Genomic DNA, 20,507 nt, shown 5'->3' on the forward strand with positions numbered 1-20,507 from the left:
TGTTATAATTCTTGACATCTGATTTGTGTCCATTTATTCTTTTACGTAGAGACTGTCCAGTTTGACCAATGTAAATGGCAGAGGGAGGGAGAGTGGTCAGTTTGGATGAGCTATTGCCAGCAGGAGAGTGAGTTTGTGTGTGTGTGTGTCCCTGGAAAAAGGGGGGGGGGGTGAGAAAGCCTGGATTTGTGCTGGACATGGCCCACCTTGATTACATGCACATTGTAGGGAGAGTGGTCACTTTGGATGAGCTATTACCAGCAGGATAGTGAGTTTGTGTGTGTGTTTTTTGGAGGGGGGTCAGAGAACCTGGATTTGTGCAGGAAATGGCCCAACTTGATTATCATGCACATTGTGTAGAGAGTTGTCACTTTGGATGGGCTATCACCAGCAGGAGAGTGAATTTATGTGTGTGTGGGAGGGGTGTGTGTGGAGGGTGAGAAAATCTGGATTTGTGCTGGAAATGGCCCAACTTGATGATCACTTTAGATAAGCTATTACCAGCAGGACAGTGGGGTGGGAGGAGGTATTGTTTCATATTCTCTGTGTGTATATAAAGTCTGCTGCAGTTTCCACGGTATGCATCCGATGAAGTGAGCTGTAGCTCACGAAAGCTCATGCTCAAATAAATTGGTCAGTCTCTAAGGTGCCACAAGTACTCCTTTTCTTTTAGCATATATTAACTATCTCCTGGTTAAAATACTTGGGCCCGGATTTATTTTGACAACACCTAACTCCCGTTAAAAATCTGAGCCTTGCCCCCGCCCTCTCCCACCATCCAAGTATCCCTGTGAGGGAGCGGGACTAAATTAGGAAACAAAAGGGTCGTGTTTCTATTGCAAGCACCAGTCAACAGAAGTCAAACTACGCTCAGTGAACCATACATACTGTTGGACTCCTTGGGTTTGGCTCCCCCCGGGTTCAAATATACAAATGGGCCCATGAATCTGGAGCTTTCCTCAGTAGAAGAAGAAAATGTCGTGCTTCGCTCTTAGTTATGGCCTCACAATGCGCTGTCACTTGGACTCAATTGTGCAGATCATCATAATATGGTCCTCTGCTTGCTCATCAATCCATGTAAGGCAATGAAATTGCTTATTGTTTCCTCTTAAAGGATTATTATTAGTAGCTAAGTTACTACCCTTTAACACAGGGGTGGCCAACCTGAGTCTGAGAAGGAGCCAAAATTTACATTGCCAAAGAGACATAGGGATACATCAGCAGCCTCCCATCACCGCCCTCGCCCCCAGCGCCTCCCACTTGCAGGCAGCCCCGCCAAGCAGCACCTCCCCCTCTCTCCCACCCACTGTGATCAGCTGTTTCATCTCCACCCCTTCCTACCGCTGCCCTGCCCCCACTCCACCTCTTCCCCAAAGCCCCTGCGCCACCCCTACCCCCACCTCTTTCTGCCCCTCCTCCAACCCCCACCCTGCCCCTGCTCCGTCCCTGCCCTGCCATCATTCCGCCCCTGCCCTCGCCTCTCCCGAGCGATGCCGTGAGTCATGGTGGAGCAGAGCCGGGCTGGTGGCGTTGCCGCCGGCCCCCGCACTGCCCAGACCCCACATCCCCCTGAAGCTCAGGCTCCCCCAAAGCATAGGACCTGGGGTGACCACTCCAAACCGTCCAATGGAGGAGCAGGTGGCTCGGGGGGGGGGGGGGGATGGGGAAGCTAGGGTGCAGCAGGCTTGGGGGAGGAAGTGGGTGCAGAGCTGGGGATTGAGCAGTGAGCAACCCCTAGCACACTGGAAAGTTGGGGGTCTGTAGCTCCAGCCCCAGAGTCGGTGCCTATACAAGGAGCCGTATATTAACCTCTGAAGAGCCCTAGGTTGGCCACCCACTACTTTAACATGACTGGGGCATGTCACAGCTCTGCAGTACTAGTTCATGCTCACTGCAGCCTCAAGGAGAGGATGCTGCTCACAGTACCGTCATGCCAAGTTTTTGAGGCGTTTATTCCTCCCCCCGCCCCCCCAGCTATACTCTTAAGGCTACAGCCACACAGGTACATGAATGCCTAAGTCAGTCAAACATTTTGGGACCACTGACCTTCTCCAACCCACTGCTCAGCTGCTATCTAACCCTGTAGATGCCTCGATGTCTGTCTGCCTGTAGAAATACCCAGAGCCAGTTTAAGTAAGTCCTGATGCCACCCTTCAGTTAATAAGCTCCTAAGTGCCCAAGTACAAGCCAGAGACACCTCCCCAACCCTCAAATTGGTGTTTCCCCAGCCCCTCTCCACTGGGGCCCAAGCCTCGAGATGAATTCTGAGCACACATATGGGTAATGGTTGGGTCAGTAAAGTAGGCTACATGAATTTCAGGTTTGCATCCCTACTGATTTGAAATAGGAACTTGAACCCAGCTCTCCCATCTGTTTAGGCCACTCAGCTGTGAAACCTCTCCTGCAGTTAGGTAATCCCGTCCATCCTTGATTGTGATGGCCTACAGAAGGACTACCCCCCCCCGCCCATTGTAGACAATAGCCCTACGGTTAGCGTACTCAACTGGCAGGTGGGAGACCCGGTTCAAATGGCTGCTTTGCCTGATTTGGAGCAGGGACTGGACCTCCAGGGGCCAGACTGCTTGCTCCTGACCCTTATGCATGTTCCAAGCAGGCCTAATAGCTCAGATAGGGCTAGGGAGATAGGCGAAGGTATGCCTCTTTTGCGAATCCTGCCACAGCTTGGGCAGCAGCAAGACGTAGGGCAACAGCGTCTACAGAACTGAGCAGTGGTTTTTGTAAATGTCAGTTGCACCTAAGGAGGCAGTTTGGTGTCTCACTCCCTTTGAAAAATCAGACCTAAAGGGCAAGATTTACAGAGTACTTTGCATTTTTATAACATGTTATCAGCAAAGCACTTAACCAGTAGCAGCTGTGAACACAGCACTTGCAAATCTGTCCCCAGCCTCTCACATTGGGCACCTAGAAACTGAGGAACAATTAGTGACAATCTGTGAAAATTTTGGTTTAAAGCCTCATATCCCATAGGAATTCTGGACTAGCCCTACAACAGGACTTAGGCACTTAAGTTCAACATTTATGTGCCACTGAGCTCCTTAACATTTGCTCAGCTGCTCCCTAACCCCATAGGCACCTAAAGTTGCTTGATGCCTAAGTTTCCACTGCTCCAGTCCCCAAGGCATCTAAATACCTGTCAGTGGTATGGGCCCCGCTGTCTCAGTCTAGGTATCCTGGCAGCTCTTTCACATCTAAGCCCCAGCAGGCTCTTCAAACTAGGTGTTATCCTGCCACTCATTTCTTTGAGGTCTGAGGTCATAGACCTCACACTACACACACCTAAACCCACAGCAAACAGGCAGAGTAATTGGAACTCTTACCGCATGTGGTTGACTCCAGTTCAGTTCCTCCATCTGCATGATGTAGAGCAGGAATTTGAACTTAGGGTCACCTTGAGGTGAGTATCCTGACCCCTGGGATACAGCATAGTCTGGGCTGAGTTTCTCCCATTGAAACTGTTTCACAGTGTACAGAGAGAAGATGGCTTGAAGCTCAGTGACTAGATTGCTGACCTTGGGGAGAGAGGCAAATTGGCTGCTTGCCCAAAACTGATAGAGGAGGGGCTGATTGGTTGAGATTGAAACCAGAAAACCACCTATTTGATTTGTGACCCTTTCTGAAGGAGTCCTGCTGGCTAGTAGGATAATTTGACCTAAAAAACCTCTGAGGGCAATCCTACTGCTGCTGCCCCACCAAGTGATGCCTTTTTACTACCAGGGTAAAAACTCCCAATGAATGTAACATCATAGCTCAAGAGTCTTAAAACAAATGCAGCATCTCATCAGTTTTCTCTGAGAACAAGAATTGGCCACCCAACTGTCTGCTGTGCCTCAGGGGTTATAGCAGAGTTCTGCAACTAGGAAGCCCTTCACAGAGATACAGCTGAGGCCATAACTCTAGAGAAGTGGTCCCCAAACTTTTCAGGGTCGTGCCCCTTCTTACCCCTATTTGTGCCCCCACCCCCACCCCCACCCCAGGAGCTGGGCTGCAGGGGCATGGACAGAGGTCTGGGGGCTGCAGCTAGGAGCAGAGCCCCGAGGCTAGGTGTAGGGCCAGGAGCCATGGCAGAGCAGAGCTTGGAGCGGAGCAGGGCAGGGCGGTGCTTCCTCCTCCTGTGGGGGCTGGTCTGGACTCCACCACACACCCCCAACTGTTCCTAGGGGCATGCCCCATAGTTTGGGGACCCTCTGCTCTAGAGGAAGCATCAGCCATGTTAAATGCTGACTCTAGAGATGTTTCAGGTGGCCCTTCACAATGAAAGAAACTCCTCCCTGGAGGAGCCTGGCACTTTATCTGTAAATTTTGCCTTTGCTTCCCACTTTAGAAAGTGATACTTTTATCGAACTATCTGCTAACTGGCAACACAGTTGTAAGGATGAGGTAGAATACATTTTCCTGCCAAACAAGTCCAATCTTTCAGAGTATTTGTCCTTTGGTGTCAATTTATATCACCCCCTTCTTTACCTCTCATTAGCTGTCCTTATGACAGGAGGTGTTGGAGGCAAGTAGAAGCAAGCATAGGCATATAGTCTCTCTTATCTGGGTGTTTTGCTGTGAGTGGTAAGGATGCAAGGGTGTTCCATAAAGTCTTTGCTGGTTCCAAGATTGCTTCATTTATGTGGAGGAGCCACTTTATCCAGAGCTTTGGACTTGGGAATATCCAGCAACTTGTGGCTGTTCTCCTGAACAAACTCAGCCTGAATACCCAAGGCTGAAGCCAGGCATGTCAGGAAGCACTAATACGATTTAAAATCCTCTGCTACGGGGAGAAAGAACATGGCACTACAGAGTCATCTGTTGATGAATAAGAGGAAGCGAGCCAAGCCAATGGCACTTGTAGCAACGGCTCAAGCTGAACCATCTGTGGCTGCAGTGATGGAGGCTGCGTGTGGAATAGGTGACCTTGCTCTAGGACTGTGTTGCGGAGCAAGACCTTGCAGACTCTGGAACAACCCAGGGATTCCATGAGGCTGCTCTGGTAGGGGTACAGCACTGGTGGCCAGCAGGCACTGGGCCAAGGACCCCTATCGCTACTACAGGATATCAGGAAGGCCTAAGAGAGGAGGAAGACATCTCCAAGCCCAATCCTGAAGAACCTTCCAAGTAGTGCTCAGGCAACAGAGGAGCCACTGTGGCAGGCCAACCAACATCCAGCCTCATCTAAAGTCCAGCACGGTGGATACATCAGAACTGACAAACTTAAAGCATTTGGTGCTTTAAGCATTGATAGGACGCTTGCAATTGCACTTGGTACGGGAGCAGACATGGTCACTGAAGTAGAAGCCAGCACCATTCCCATAGAAACAATATGCATCAGTCATCATCATCAGCACCAAAGTCCTTTCCTGAACTGATAACCTGCTTTGCACTGAAAAGGCGGACAACCTCAATTCTGTACCCCAGACTAGAAGAGGTGCTGACACTAACAGGTCCGTATCCATTCCAGATGGTACCCAGGGCACCGATGAAGCCACCACAGCTGAATGCTTTTGAATCAAAGGAGAGTCATAACTGACAAGTCCAAAGCTGCCCGATACACCACAAGCTTAGAAACAGTCTGTGACAATACTGATGGTGCCAATAGTGGACTCAACAGATGCTCCACAGGCAGTATTGGAGTCAATGATAGAGTCCACCTGCTCTTGCCTCGTGGTATCAGACAGCAGGTAGATTGCCCTGCTCTTTCTCGTGTACTGGATGAATCATGGTGCTGGTCTGCACTCCTCTTAGAAGGTGAAGTGGAATCTCTCCTAGCACTGGAATGGGTCAGTCCGTTTTATGAGATCTCTTTCCAGGAGGACCAAAGGAAGGAGAAAAGTCTTTTCTTCCTTGGGAAAGAATCTGAATCTGGCCGAACAACAGTCTGTGCTATTGAGATGCCCTCTGGGAGGCCTAATGATGTCTGGAGGTCCCCACTGCCAAAGTAGGCCTCAAGGACTGCTCAAAGAGGTACTGTTTCAAATGTAAGCTGAACAATTTGCAGATGGAGGCTATTTGTTTATGTGCCCTTCTCCCAGGCACATGTGGGATCATTATGGGGAACAGCCCCCCCTACCCCCCCATATGATGGAAAATGTTTAAACCCTGGTGATGTCATCACCCAGGATACCTATCTAAACTATATACAACAAAAGCCGAGTCAGACTGTGATGCTTTACCTTGTGCTATTTTACCACACAAAACATTTTTACCACCTGCTCCCACAGGTACTGCTAAAACAAAGTTCTCCTGTTTCGGTCATTGGGCGCACACACAGCCGAGTGGAATACACAACTGGAACTACTCAAAGTCATCCTCTTCCTCCTCGCAAGGCCCATTCCCTATCCACCTACACACGGGTTTTTTTGTGCAAAAAATGGCTTAGGCTCCTCTCCCCAGCATTTCCTCATGGCTATCTTAGGTGGCAACTCACTCAGTATGGTCGCTTGTATGGATGCCATTTTTAGGTAGCTAAATCTCCCTCTACTTTGTGTAAGCAGCCTAAGCAGCCAGCTGGGGGCTGGGGACTCCACTGGGTTACAATATCCAAGAGCCTGGTTGCTGGGCACAACTAGGTTTGAATCTGCACTCTTCTTGATTTGCAACAGGGACTATCAGCAAACAGAAAGGAGTTAGGAAGCTACATTACTTAGGGAAAGTCTCGTTTGGGGGTTCCAGAGTTCGGCATCAGAAGCTTTTTGGCTGTACAGATCTGCTCTTAAGCAGCTGCTGTAGAAACAGATGTGTCTGATCCAAATGCAGTATTGAAGCTCTTGCAGATATAGATGTTCCATAGTAGCATGGGATTTCTACACCTTCAGCCATTATGAATTTCAATTAACATACTTAGCACATGGTTGAGGATTTTAAAACTTTTCAAGTTGAAAAATCTAATTTACCACTTAATGAGAAAGTATTTTTAATTAAATATTCATTTAGTTCTCCAGTTAATAATTTCTCAAAATGATTTGCTATTTTCTTATTCCTATGGCAGTTTAGTAAACAGTGAACTTTTGAGGATTTGTGCTTATATACTCAAGTTGTATATGGAAAGAGTTCTTTTTCAAATAAAAAAATGATGCCAACAAAATGGCATGAAACCAAGATTATCCAGTTGCTGGTGGCTTTATATCAGTAAGTTTATAGCACATCCCTTTTTAAAGGCTCTTCTTGTCCTATGAAACATCTAAATAGCTTTCATAAATATGAATAGATAAGTCTGAACATTGTGCATATTGTAAACTTGGCAGTGGATAAGCAGGGTGTTTCTAATACTATTTAACTGATTTTTAAAAAAATATTTCACTACAATTTGCAGAAATTAACTAGTATTTTTAGTTGCTTTGTAAATGTGGAGCAAAACCAATATGTATGAGATTACTTCCGTGTCAATTAGAACCATAACAGGTTGAAACACCAGTGGTAGAGATAGGCTACTCCCTCAGTGTGGATGATTTTTATTATAGAAATACTTGGAATAATACTAAATAACTTAATTTTATAGTGTTTCACATATCGTTTCCAAGCCAAATACATGAACCACTACTATTGTGTCCTTAAATTTTTTTACTAATAACTTTATTTAAATAAGACACAGGAACTTCTATACTGAAAAAAAATACAAAACAAAAGCCACACATTTCCTTGTGCAAAGCAATATTGTGTGATAACTCGAATACTGTTCAGCACAGTGGCTAGAAATAACAGTACAGCTATGTACAAAACTTTAAACAATATTTGACAAATTTCTACAGCTGGATGTAGAATACATTTGAGATCAACAACTGCTGGGAAATTTACATGGCAAAGCATTAACTTTAACACATTTGGCTCAAAACCTTCAAATACGCTAAGAACAAATGTGCAACACAATTAATATTTAGTTTCTCATGGAAAATTAAATGAGCATGTAATGTCACTGTAAATATAGTACATCAGAGTTCATCATGGATCTAAAAATCACTTTTTAAAAAAATCTTTCTGGAATCCTAACACCAACAACTGAAACTACAGATTCATATTTGAACACAACCAGCGCATAGAAAGGTCACCATATTGCAATGTTAATCTAAGATGTAAAACATTAGAACAAATTTGCACTTACATCACAGAACAGGTTATTTTTTTCCCTTTAACTTCAATCTACAAAATATATAGTGTTTTCACCAAGGCCTGAGATTAGTAAGGTTCAAGATGGCTGTTGCTGTGTGAGGGCTTCAAAAAGGTTCTTCATGCAAAAATGGTAAAAATAAACAGACCTCCCCCCTTACACTCTCTTTGCAGCTCCATCCTACAGTCAGAACACTGACTGTTTTACAGGCTGCAGGTTTACACCTCGTAACACAACACTAAAAAAAAAACGTTCAGAAGGGAACTGGGCTTCTTTCTCTCAAAAGAATACACAAGTGCAGGATATTTTTTTCCAATTTTGTCAGTAGTTATTGGTGGTGCTATCTTAGTCTTTTCCCACAATTCCTCATCAAAAGAAAAAAAAAAAAGCAATGGCATGAATTTAAATGCTGCAGTAGCTGCAGGTGGCTACTCTCCAATTCCTGGGAAAAGGTAAACCACATTCTCTTCGGAGCAGACAACATAAACCTAATTCCACTGAGCTAAAACCAATGGAGCAAGAACATCAAGTTTATTCTGCCTCTGGGCTCCTCTTTGTATCACAGGAAATTATCTTTGAAAGCAATGCTTTTGCAGTTCCAGCACAGTAAGAATATTAGGAAACAGTTCTTGCTATGTACTGTTTTTGAGAAGATGACCCGCCTGCAAGCCCAAAACTATTTTACTAGGGTTTCTTACCCACATTTTAACTGCAAAAACTTTATACAGTAGTAATTTAAGTAAATTAGGGTACTATGAGAAGCTCTGATTAGGCAAACTATTGCTTCTCTCCTTTAAAACATCCACTTGCTCTTTTTGGATTTTAGACCAAAAGCAGAATTATTCACTATGCAAACAGAATGCTGCTCGTGTTGCTTGATAAAATCTGAGAAACCTAATTTCCAACCAGCAAATGAATGAACATTTCCAAAAGAGAAACTAAACATTAATTCGACTCTTAGATGGTAACAGTAGCTTAACTGCCTTAACATCCTTAACTGCCAACATAAACATGAGAGGAAATCCCCACCAACCCTTGTGAAACCTGAATGAATTTTCTGAAATTAAACAAAAACATTCTTGTCTTTTAAAATTGTTTCACACAAAACGTGGAATGTTTCTTATGTACAGCCTAGTACTGAACACTTTATTTGCAACAGCATAACAGTCATTAACTGAGCAACACCTGAAACCTTTAAATGCCACATTTTACATATACTGAAATGACAGTAAATGCAACAGTTGTTTTACTTGTAACCACATGACAAAGTGATGTTGTACATCACCGGTTTGCTGGTTCTCCTCATGTTCACCCATGTCCAGGGTCATCATTCTCCTGGATTTGAATGCACTTATTCCAAGAAAGTGGAATGTAATGAGGAAATATTAATGCATAAAATAAGGAAAGGCAAAAGAGTGATGTTCCCTCTTTAGCTTTTTAGCTGTAAAGTATTTATATCCCAATATGATATACATTCCAAGTTACCTGAGTTTAGACTTCGAGAGAAGTACCTGAAGCTAGGCCATAGGGCGGGCACTGTGCAACTGTTGTGGCCATTTTTTTTTTTTTGCATTGTATGTATTACAGAAGTTAGAAACATAAACACCTGGATCAATTGTAAACATAATCCTGAAGTACAGTATTTTCCATAGGACACAACACAGCAAGACATTTTCTATTCAGACAGGCAACTTTTTTGATACAGAGCTTATTTATACTGTAGAATTTGAAACAGAACACAGGACACAGTACTAATCTGGTCATACTATGAAATGCATAGTCTCCACTTAAATGCTTAATGATACACGTTTTTTGCAAGCATTACTGCTTTTTCACAAAAAAATGCTGAATATGAGTTCTGTCCCTGCCAAGAACAGTGTTGAGATATTTTTAAGATGCTGATAAGTATTTTGTTTTGTTCTGAAAAGGTTGCCACTCCATGCAGATGTATTAGTATAGACTCCCCAGTCCTTGTTTCAGGTCAGAGGCCTGCTCCACCTTGGTCTAGATTATCACATAGCTCTGAGGAGAGGAGAGTTCTTCAATCTGAAGTTCCTGCAAAAGCGGCTGTTGCTGTTGGGATGGCTGTTGTTCTGAGACCTCTGTAGAGTCCATTGTGCTGGTGTCATCTGACAGAGATGAGAAGGAGACCCGAGATGAAAGTTGCTCAACAGTCAGAGTGCTCAAAGCTGTGCTTTGACCAGAGTTTGGAGAGTTCTTGAGAGTCAGGTCAGAAGCAGGTAGTAGGGGACCCAGAAGTTTTACAGGACAGAAAGCTGATCCGGTTGGGATGAAATTAACTTTGTTTTTGTCAGGGCATGAAAAGAGCGGGGCTGAGACAGGCTGACGAGACCTACAACGAGACAAACTATTATACACCTGACAAACTGAAAAAGTTTACTATGTGAATAGATTTTGTAGTTCTACAAATTGCTAATATGTGAATGACAAGGAATGGAGTTAATTGGACATAAAGGGGCAAACATCTTCCATATTGATAGTCAGTTGACTGTTTGATCCACAGCATTAAAATAGTATTTATAACAAAAGTGACTAGATACCATTGGACAACATGCAGTTTTCAGCAATAAAATCTACAGTACGTATGCACATGGAAAACTATGATAGTTTATAATGATGAACTTAGACATTTTAGTTTGACAAAACTATTGAAACAGCAGCATATATTTAGGAGTATTAAATCCCTTTTTGGAGAAACTCAGTAAGTTAAAATTCTCCTTTCCTCATCTTCATATATTGGTTTGGAGCCTTCCTCCAGAATCCAACACCACAGCTCCTTAGCCAGCAGGGAATGCTACTAGAGCAGAACATGCCCTCCTGGCTCCTTCCATCCACAGGAGCTATGTATGCAACCAACAGCATAGCCACAGTAGTGCTGGTCTACGGAAAAAAAGATGAAGGCCAAGAGTTTAAATTCTGGTCTCTTGCACAATAGCACACAGAGGTACCTCAAAATTACTAGGCAAACCCTCTATCGTAACTTTGCTACGTCTGTATTTACTTTATACACATTCCCTTTCATTGTGTGTATATATGTGTATGTTTTACATATGTCAAAATATAGCTCAATATGGACTGACAAAAACTGCCTGCTCCCAGCGTTTTCTTTTAAGCCATGAACATTTTATAAAATGAACCCAAACTGACAGCGTTATAAAGAAAAGGGATTTATAAATGCTGGACATATTGTTTTAAAATTAAGTATTTCATGTTTTCTTTGCTTCGCTTTTCTTGTTTGCATTTTATAAACACATTAAAAAGTTCAAGCATAAAATACTCCATTCACCTTCAAGCCAACATGAACACTTGAACTTTTTGCCTGTTCAAACCCTCTAAGAACAGTTTGCTCCTGCAAAACTCATCAGCTGGAGTAGTTTATTCATCTGCAATTGAATAGGTTCAGTAAAAAGGTTTACTGCTTTGCAGATACCAGCTGATATAAAAGGCATTACTTACGACATTTCCTCAAAGACCTTCACTCGCTCACATCCCTCTGGGGGCTCTCGTTTGAACATGTAGCTGTTGTTTGGTTTGGGAGATGAGGCATACTTGGGCAACGGTGAGCTACTCCCACTGTCTGAAAATTTAAAGCAGTTATATTACTAGTGATTGAGAGTGCTTTCATTAAATTTGATTTCCAAACAAGCTGTCTTTTTCACAATTTAGCCTCTAATGCCAGTTCGCCTCTACCACAATGTTTCCTTTATTGCAGACTATTTCTAACACCTTTGTATCGCATATTTCTTCTGAATAAAAGATTCAGTGCAGCAGTAATCTACCATACAACAGCACATAATAGGAGGATATTTTTATCCAGAACACTGCAGATTGAATAAAGCAGACCTGTAATCCTGGAAACAAATAAGTTCTTTATTATGTATTTCGAAAAATGTAAATGAACAGGATAATATGTATAGCACATGCCGAAGAATTACAGTGGTTATGATAATGTGGAGTTCTGTATGCCTTCTCATTGCATAAACATGGTAATTGAAAATGAATATATAAAGCATATACGTTATTAAAAACCTATAGTCCTTAGCAGAAACGTTGCCCTCAATAGCCTCCTGAGTAGCACAGGAGTTAAAGAAAATGAAACAGGTTTGTAATACTGATTCCTCCCTCCAACCTCGCCTGCATAAAAGCTAAATTATGCAGCCAGATTAAGGACCTATAATGAAGTAAAACTTTTAACATTCTTTGTATTCTTCCTTCTAAGCACCAACTGTCTGATATGGGTGTTTTTTGAACCTCTTATTTTCTTCACAGTTTTACTGTTCCTGTTATAAAAGTGAACAGTAGAACCATATAGAGCTGATATACCTGAGATACTGAGCAGGTTTTTCTGTCTCTCTGATCTGTCAGAAAGTAAAGACTCATATTGAAATAGTCTGATAGGTGCAACAGGATGATGTTTAATATTTGGAGGGAACTCAAAGGGTTCATGTTGTCCGATTAAAAAGAAAATTACCTATTTTTCTCATCTTGGCTGTTTAACAACATTTAGTGCAGGGGTTCTCAAACTGGGGGTCGGGACCCCTCGGGGGGTGTGTGTGAAGTCACGAGCTGTTAGCCTCCACCCCAAACCCTGCTTTGCCTCGAGCATTTAGAATGGTGTTAAATATATTAAAAAGTGTTTTTAATTCATAAGGGGGGGGTCGCACTCAGAGGCTTGCTATGTGAAAGGGGTCACCAGTACAAAAGTTTGAGAACCACTGATTTAGCATAAGAAGCTTTTATTTCACTGAGAAATTAAAATGTTTTAAATATGAATATGTGAATATATTTCCCACTGGAATTTGAGGAATTTCTTGGGGTGACATCCACCCTGCTGTTAAGTAGTCTTTGTGATACTGGTAGAGTGGGAGGCAGAGCTAACATTCCCTATCCCGGTTCATCATGAAAATGGAACCTTGTGGTTAAAGAGACAATGTCAACTTGAAATTTAATCAGTTTCAAAGAAGGTTGGGATTCAGTTAAGGATGGGATTCAAAAGTGATTAGGAGACTCACCTGGGAGGTGAGAGATTCAAGATCAAGTCCCTGCTACAGATAAGGAAGAATGTAAGTCTCTGATGTCTTGGCTGAGTGGCCTAACCACTGGACTAAAGGCTATAAGGGGGCCCGGGCCCCACCACAACCAATTTTGAAGACAAAACATTAACCTGGCTTTGGCACTGAACTCCAGGAGAGGGTTCATGGCTGTGAATCCCAAGTGGAAAAAGATGCTTTCCTCTGGCCCAGAGATAGGCACCTAACCTCCTGGGAGGGGAAGAGCGTACGCCAGACCCTTCTCTTCAGCAGTTCCCACTGGCTTGTTTAGGCAGCTCCCCACTCAGCACACTGGCCTTTGTAATTCCCCTTTTATGGCATCTTGTTCTCCTCACACATTGTACAGACAGCCTGGGCACCTACCTCAAGGTTTTGAATTTCGATAGGCTGAAGGGCACCGAAATCCTCCTTGCGAATCCCATCCTAAGAGTAATTTCCATTTCTGTACCTGAGCTCCCCAGACAATTTCTGTGGGTTCACATACACATTTTCCTATTTTTGAATGTTTTATTTTCCCCTATTGTATGAAAGGCCAGCAGAAACACCAAGGAAAAATCTACTAACTGAGGCCACAATCTTGCACTGTGATCCACTAGCACAGACTCCCCATATCCCATGCAGAGACTCAGTGAATCCATTTTAAGTCCACTTTGAGAACCCACAAAAGAGTCTGCAAAAGTTCCGATATAATCATTGCTCATAAATATAAGATACTGAATTTAAATGTTAGGTGTTTTGATAAATCACTATTTCATTTTTAAGGGACACTACCAACTTAGCCACACTTCCTTTGAACAGTACTGCAACTGATTTGAGGACTTTTTTTCCCCTCCAGTTTGTTTACTTTCTTAACAGTACTTCTGCACAGCCTGTTTCACTGTTTCTCCCTCAACAGTCAGAATGGACCTCTTAGTTACAGGATATTAGGTGTTACCTGTAACAAGACAAGTAACAAGCTTCCAAACAGCAGTATGATTTGTCAAGTTGACAGCGTCAAGATCCTTTTAGAATCTATCCACTACTTTGCTAACATGGCTGACCCCATATATAAAGGTCATATGTTGAACTCAGAACAGGAAGAGTAGACTGAAATGTGGGTGATCGAATATAATCCCGTGTTCATTTCTCTAGCATTTAAAATTGAAGATCCAGGTTTCCACCTAAAATCTGTTTGGAAATGAGACTATTACTGTTCACTGCACCAATCAATGGAAAACTGTAGACATAACCCTAACAGAGATAACAGCTGAATTCAGAATTTTGTCAATTTTAAGAAGATCTACAATCCTGTTTAGCCAGCTCATCCACTGATCAAGTTTTTAGCATGTTTGGATTTGTTTGCTTGAAACTGTTATAGGACAAAGTAAGTAAGTAAGTAAGTAAGTAGATATTAATATACTTTTACCAATTTAAGGGCAGATACAAAGTAGAGGGATGATTCACAAGCTAATGGGTGTGTGTGGGGGGGAATGGGGCGGTGTATGTGTGTTACTTACAGAATAGCAAGCCTTTCATTTTGGACAGAATATGTGATTTTGACGTCTGAAGAATACATTTGCTTATGAAGTGAATCACACAGTATATGCTTTGTGCTTCATTTCATAAAACCTTAAAAGGTTTCTTTTCAGGGCTGTGGAAACAAAAATCACAAGCCTGTAATTATACCATTATTTAAAGCAGGAAGGACAGTCTTTACAGTTTCTTAAACTGGTCTTCAGTAGTTCCAGAATCTCGTATGGTAAAGTTTTTACTGAAGTAGTAGTAAGTTCAGAAACATCAACTGTAATTCTAATATTAAAAAAAATAAGTAATGTGTATTTTAATAATCCTGCAAATATTTCTTCCCAAACTCCACCCCTTTGGGAGGCAGGGATGCATGCTTTCCTTCAAAGAAGTCATTATTTTATCTCCATTCACCAGCTAATGGGGTGTACTCTACAAGCCTACATCAACAAAACAAGCATACTGTACCTCTGTATCGGATCTTAACCAGCTCAAGGTTCCAGATTCCTAATGTCACTTCTTAGCTACTCTGAATGGCTGCTCTGCCTTTGTATCATCAAGCATGTGTAACACTGATAACTTTTTGAAATTTCTAAAATGTTTAACCACCACTAAAAAGCTTGCATGGTGGTTGATAAAGTTTCAATCATATTTCCCCTCCATTTTTCACACGACTGTTAGTTGTCAACACTGATTTTGCTGCTGCAAAATATGGTTTAGATGTATTTTTGTTTCTTTCCCATGTTTTGAGTCACATACGCTTAGTTTATTGACACTAGTTTTTAATATTGTCAGTGCTGCAAAGCCAACTATGTCACAAAAGAGCAAGCTCCATTCTGCTCTCCTTGGAACAGTATCAACAACACTGTCAGTTACAATTCCAAAACTAGAAGACTTACTGCTGATGAAGTTACATGAAGAATGGTGAACACTGCTTAATTTTTTGATGTATTGGGCTGAACCTGCAGTGTTGGCAGTTAAAAGCTTACAATTTTAGTAAATGAATGAATCACATTTCATTAAGGTGGCAGTGATAGAAGATTAATAGGAAACAGTAAGATGTAACATTTAAGTCCAGTTTTTTCAGTATTACTACAATGAAGATTGCCTTGGCAAACAATTTTGTCTGGCAGGAGTTCCAAGTTATACAACTGTAAACTTAAAATTTGGATATTTTGAATGCTGTTTTATGCTTTAGAAAATGTTTGCCAAATTTAGTTAAATCGTATACTATTAAACAATATGATTATTTTCACTAATAACCACACACAGATCACATATGTAACGAAATGTTTTTTAATCTCTAGATATGTTTCAGCAACTACAATACTGTCCTGTGACAGTACTTACACAAAAGGGACAGATGTAAGAGATAACCTGCAAATTTTGAGTGGCAGATGGACAAATGAAAAACAAAAAAAAAAAAAAAAAAAAGGAAAAGAGAAACTCTGCAAATGACCCTCAGGATTACTCTTTGTTTTGATAGATTAAAAAAGCCTTTCCAATTAAAAAACAAATGGCATTCTCTATTTATACAGAAAAGTGCCTTTCTGCTTCTAGTCTCTCCATGCACTTTATAAAAACTTTACAAACCATGAGCCAGATCCTGCAGTCCTTATTTAGCCAAAACTAAATGGGAGTTTTGGCCAAGACAGGATTGAAGGATACAGCTCCATATATAAAGGAGTCCTTTGAACAGCCATCACTGAAGTGCAGCTAATATTGGGATGGAATATACAAACTAAGTAATAATGTACAGAACACTAAAAAGATTTAGCCCAGGTGGTTTATCAGAATACTACAGAAAATGGAAACCTTGGGTGCAGAATATAGAATCCAGGTGGACAGAATATAGTTACTCAAACTGGAATTTAGCCAGGACATTGTCTTTGTGAAAATGCAATGGGACTTTTAGTAAACGCACAGGAGTTCATTTTTATGTTTCACTGAAAAGATGGCACCTCTATCAGCATGTTGCTTGGGGCACCCAGTTTACAGCACCATTCTGCGGCCTACAAGTAGTACTTAAAAGTGAATACTTATCACTAAATCATTCAAGAAAAGGTAATACATTGTAAAGGTATTTTCCCCGATATAAAATATATTTTAAAGCAGGCTGTTTATACATTAGGATTGTTTTTGTCTAATTTACCTCTCCTGCCCCAGGTATAAAATTATCCTGTCCTACTTTCTGCGTACTCATCATTACCTTTTCTTCTCCTCTCTCCATGAGACTAGAATTACCTCAGTATTACTCTTCTCCGAAACTCTTCTCAAGGGGGGTGGGGAATAGCTCAGTGGTTGAGCATTGGCCTGCTAAACCCAGGGTTGTGAGTTCAATCCTTGAGGGGGCCATTTAGGGATCTGGGGCAAAAATTGGGGATTGGTCCTGCTTTGAGCAGGGGGTTGGACTAGATGACCTCTTGAGGTCCCTTCCCTTCCAACCTTGATATTCTATGATTCTAACACAAATGTTGCTAAAATAAATCCTAGAGGAACTGCAGCATATCAAGTATTTAGCAATTTAAGAGTTACTATGCTAGATTGCTAGGCAAGGGACCATTATGGAGGTAATCTACATACAAAAAAAAACTTTAACCAACTCTTCGACTGGTTGACTCCCCAATGAGAAACCACATTCTACATTACAATTTTAACAGGATAGGTTTAGAGAGCTCAAGTATTCCTCCAGAAGACAGGGTCTCAAAAGTTAATTCTAGGTGCACTAGAGTCACATCAGTGTCACAGATCTGCATCCCAATAATGCAAACGTTGTAGAGTTGGTAGCCTTAATGTAATGAAATTTTCTCCTCACATGCTCTCATCAATGTTGTTCAGAATCACCTTCCCATTGCAGAAACTGTTATGGTTCCCCTCACCAGAGTTAACTTTCATTTTCTGTTGAAAAGTTCATTAGATTAAGTAGATACTTATAGAAATGTAATCTAAACAGCTGATCTGGTTCAAAGAGCAGCAAATGAGGGCCTGTGGCCAAAGCACAGCTTTACACAAGAAAGAAAAGATGCTTTAGAAATGTAAATCCGTGCTGTGTCTGGACAGCGGGTTGGCTCCCCTTACTGCTCATGTGGCTCAATTAACTATTAACTTTCATTTTCGACTCAGAAAAACATTCATGAGCAGTTTAATGCTGTTTTGATTTATTATTGAAAAATATAATTAAGTTTTTTAACTGGAAGGGAAAATGAGGCCCAAATCAGGGAAGAAACAGAATACATCATCTGGGATTTAAAATACCTACATTTTGTTTGCATGTAGTAGCAAGCTTTTCAAATCTTAAAATGTCTGACTGCAAAGAAGGACATACGTTGTTCATCAGACAGTTGAATTTTAATATCACGTAAGAACCCTTGAATCTGAAATGGTGAAAGTCACTGCATCCATTTTTTCTAGAGTCAACAATTAATGCTGTTAATTAGCAATGCCACAGTTACTAAATGATGTCTACAGAAACTGGCTATAAATTTACTTAAAAAAACCCCCATAGCCTTGGTTGTGCTGTGATTTAACTTCTTTTGGTGGTGGGGAAGGGAAAGAAGCAGCTAATTTTAATCAATTTAGTCTGATGCTTCTATCCAGAACAGATATCCCTTTCTTCCTGAAGCAGTCCTATTCCCACACTACTATTCTGAACTGAGGGTCAAAGGCCTATTTCTGGCTACAGTATCACTTCTAAATCAGCGCTAACTGCTTAGGTTTCCCAACACATGCTACAGTTGTTTTTCTTGTTTACATGTCCTCATGTAAGAATGTCAAAAGTAGAGTGTGGCAAAGAGAGGAAGCTTAATTTTCATATTGATTAAATATAAAACCTTTGTCTTATTATTTTCAGAATGATAATTAAGCTATTTTGTCATATCCGCATGCCCGGTATAATACAAATATTACTGACTTTATAACTTTACAAACTAGCATGTTTGTCACTGATGCTACGTTCACATACAATAAGGCTGACAATAAAAACCTAGTATTACAGCCAGGCCTAAGATCCAGGTACAGAGCAAATGCCACTGCTACTTTTGAAACTCAGTAGCAAAACTAAGTAACTGTCAACTTCCTCAAAGAATAGAAGACCTGCCATGTGAAAAGCAATTCAAATTTGAAACAAAATACTTCAGTTCTAGTCTTCATTTTCTAACCAGAAGATATCCAAGAAATATAACTTTAAAACAAAAAGCTTAAAAGTCCACATTCTTAAAAATATTTTTAAAAAATCCCACCCATTGTATTATACTTCCACACAAATAAAAGATTTTCCTTTAGAATGTTTATATTCATTTCACTTGTTGTCAAGTTTAGATTTGTGCATTCCTAACTAAAAACGGAATCAATTTCTTTGCTTTTTAGTGTATGTGTTTTGAGTTGACTAATTTTCTTAAACTGTGAATGTTTTTGATGGTGGCAGTCTATTTAGTGATTTGACCTGGACAAAGCAACACAGAACTTGCAGATAAACTGAAAAGGGTTATCTATTTTTGCCCTCCTGGTCTCTGCTGATTTTGGAGTCAGGCCAACTCCCACACTGTATCAAGACTTATGTGAGTCTGATCTTTTCTAGATGATAAACATCTAGAATTCTACAATTAATTCCCCTTCTTCCTGAATTAAAGACAGACAGGTAACATTCTTCAGGACCAAGAACAGTCCGTATTCCCCATAAAAAGAATTTTATTCTATCCAGATTATACAATACTAAAAGGTGTATTAAAAAAATCAGCAGAGAATATACATAGGAAAGAGTGTAAAACCTTAACTGCACCACTCAGCATCGTGCTGTATTTAGCACACTAGTGAATCAATTCCAAAATCTTAAGTAAAAACTCATTTTCTTTTTGTAACTAAGACATTCAGAAATTCAGAAATTTGAATACAAATTATCTCAGTAGAATCCATTGCTTGACCCTTTCACAGACACATGCTGTCCTCCCACCAACAATGTAGTCTGTCTCTTTAGCCCACTTAGACTTCAATTAGTAACCCAGAAGCCATTGAGCCATTCAATTGGCAAACAGTATTGCCCAAAATCCACATATTAGATTTGTGAAAATGCTAAAACTTCATCCCAGGAGTGACACCCAAAGTTGCTCTTAAACAGGTCTCTTGTGACACAGACCTCGTGCTAAAGCTCTTAGGCTAGTTGATGATTCTTCCAAACACATACACATCAGAGCAATTTAGACATTTTTAGTAATTCTACAAACTTTTATGCACGTGCTTAACTGTAAACATGTTTCAGAGTAACAGCCGTGTTAGTCTGTATTCGCAAAAAGAAAAGGGGTACTTGTGACCTTAGAGACTAACCAATTTATTTGAGCATAAGCTTTCGTGAGCTACAGCTCACTTCATCGGATGCATACTGTGGACAGTACAGAAGATCTTTTTATACACACAAAGCATGAAAAAATAGGTTTTTACCACTACAAAAGGTTTTCTCTCCCTCCACCCCACTCTCCTGCTGGTAATAGCTTATCTAAAGTGATCACTCTCCTTACAATGTGTATGATAATCAAATTGGGCCATTTCTAGCACAAATCCAGGGTTTAACAAGAACGTCTGAGGAGGTGAGGGGGGGTAGGAAAAAACAAGGGGAAATAGGTTACCTTGCATAATGACTTAGCCACTCCCAGTCTCTATTCAAGCCTAAGTTAATTGTATCCAATTTGCAAATGAATTCCAATTCAACAGTCTCTTGCTGGAGTCTGGTTTTGAAGTTTTTTTGTGGTAATATCGCAACTTTCATGTCTGTAATCGCGTGACCAGAGAGATTGAAGTGTTCTCCGACTGGTTTATGAATGTTATAATTCTTG

At 41.1% G+C, this 20,507-nt stretch overlaps 1 protein-coding gene across 5 annotated transcripts in view; it reads right to left on the bottom strand.

Moving 5' to 3' along the window:
• Positions 1 to 8,127: 8,127 nt before the first annotated feature.
• Positions 8,128 to 20,507, bottom strand: part of GLCCI1 (glucocorticoid induced 1) — a 103,036-nt gene continuing 90,656 nt past the window's right edge. For 3 of the 5 annotated variants that reach the window (XM_073333857.2, XM_073333856.2, XM_073333855.2), the window contains 2 exons: positions 11,585 to 11,705; positions 8,128 to 10,460 (listed from right to left, as the gene is read on the bottom strand). In XM_073333857.2, the coding sequence (XP_073189958.1) occupies positions 10,112 to 10,460; positions 11,585 to 11,705 (470 nt within the window). In that variant the 3' untranslated portion in view covers positions 8,128 to 10,111. The remainder of the gene's footprint in view (positions 10,461 to 11,584; positions 11,706 to 20,507) is intronic. The other 2 variants (XM_073333859.2, XM_073333858.2) reach the window with 1 other exon arrangement.

The sequence above is a fragment of the Lepidochelys kempii genome, chromosome 2 (genome assembly GCF_965140285.1).
Source record: "Lepidochelys kempii isolate rLepKem1 chromosome 2, rLepKem1.hap1, whole genome shotgun sequence".
NCBI lineage: Eukaryota > Metazoa > Chordata > Testudines > Cheloniidae > Lepidochelys > Lepidochelys kempii.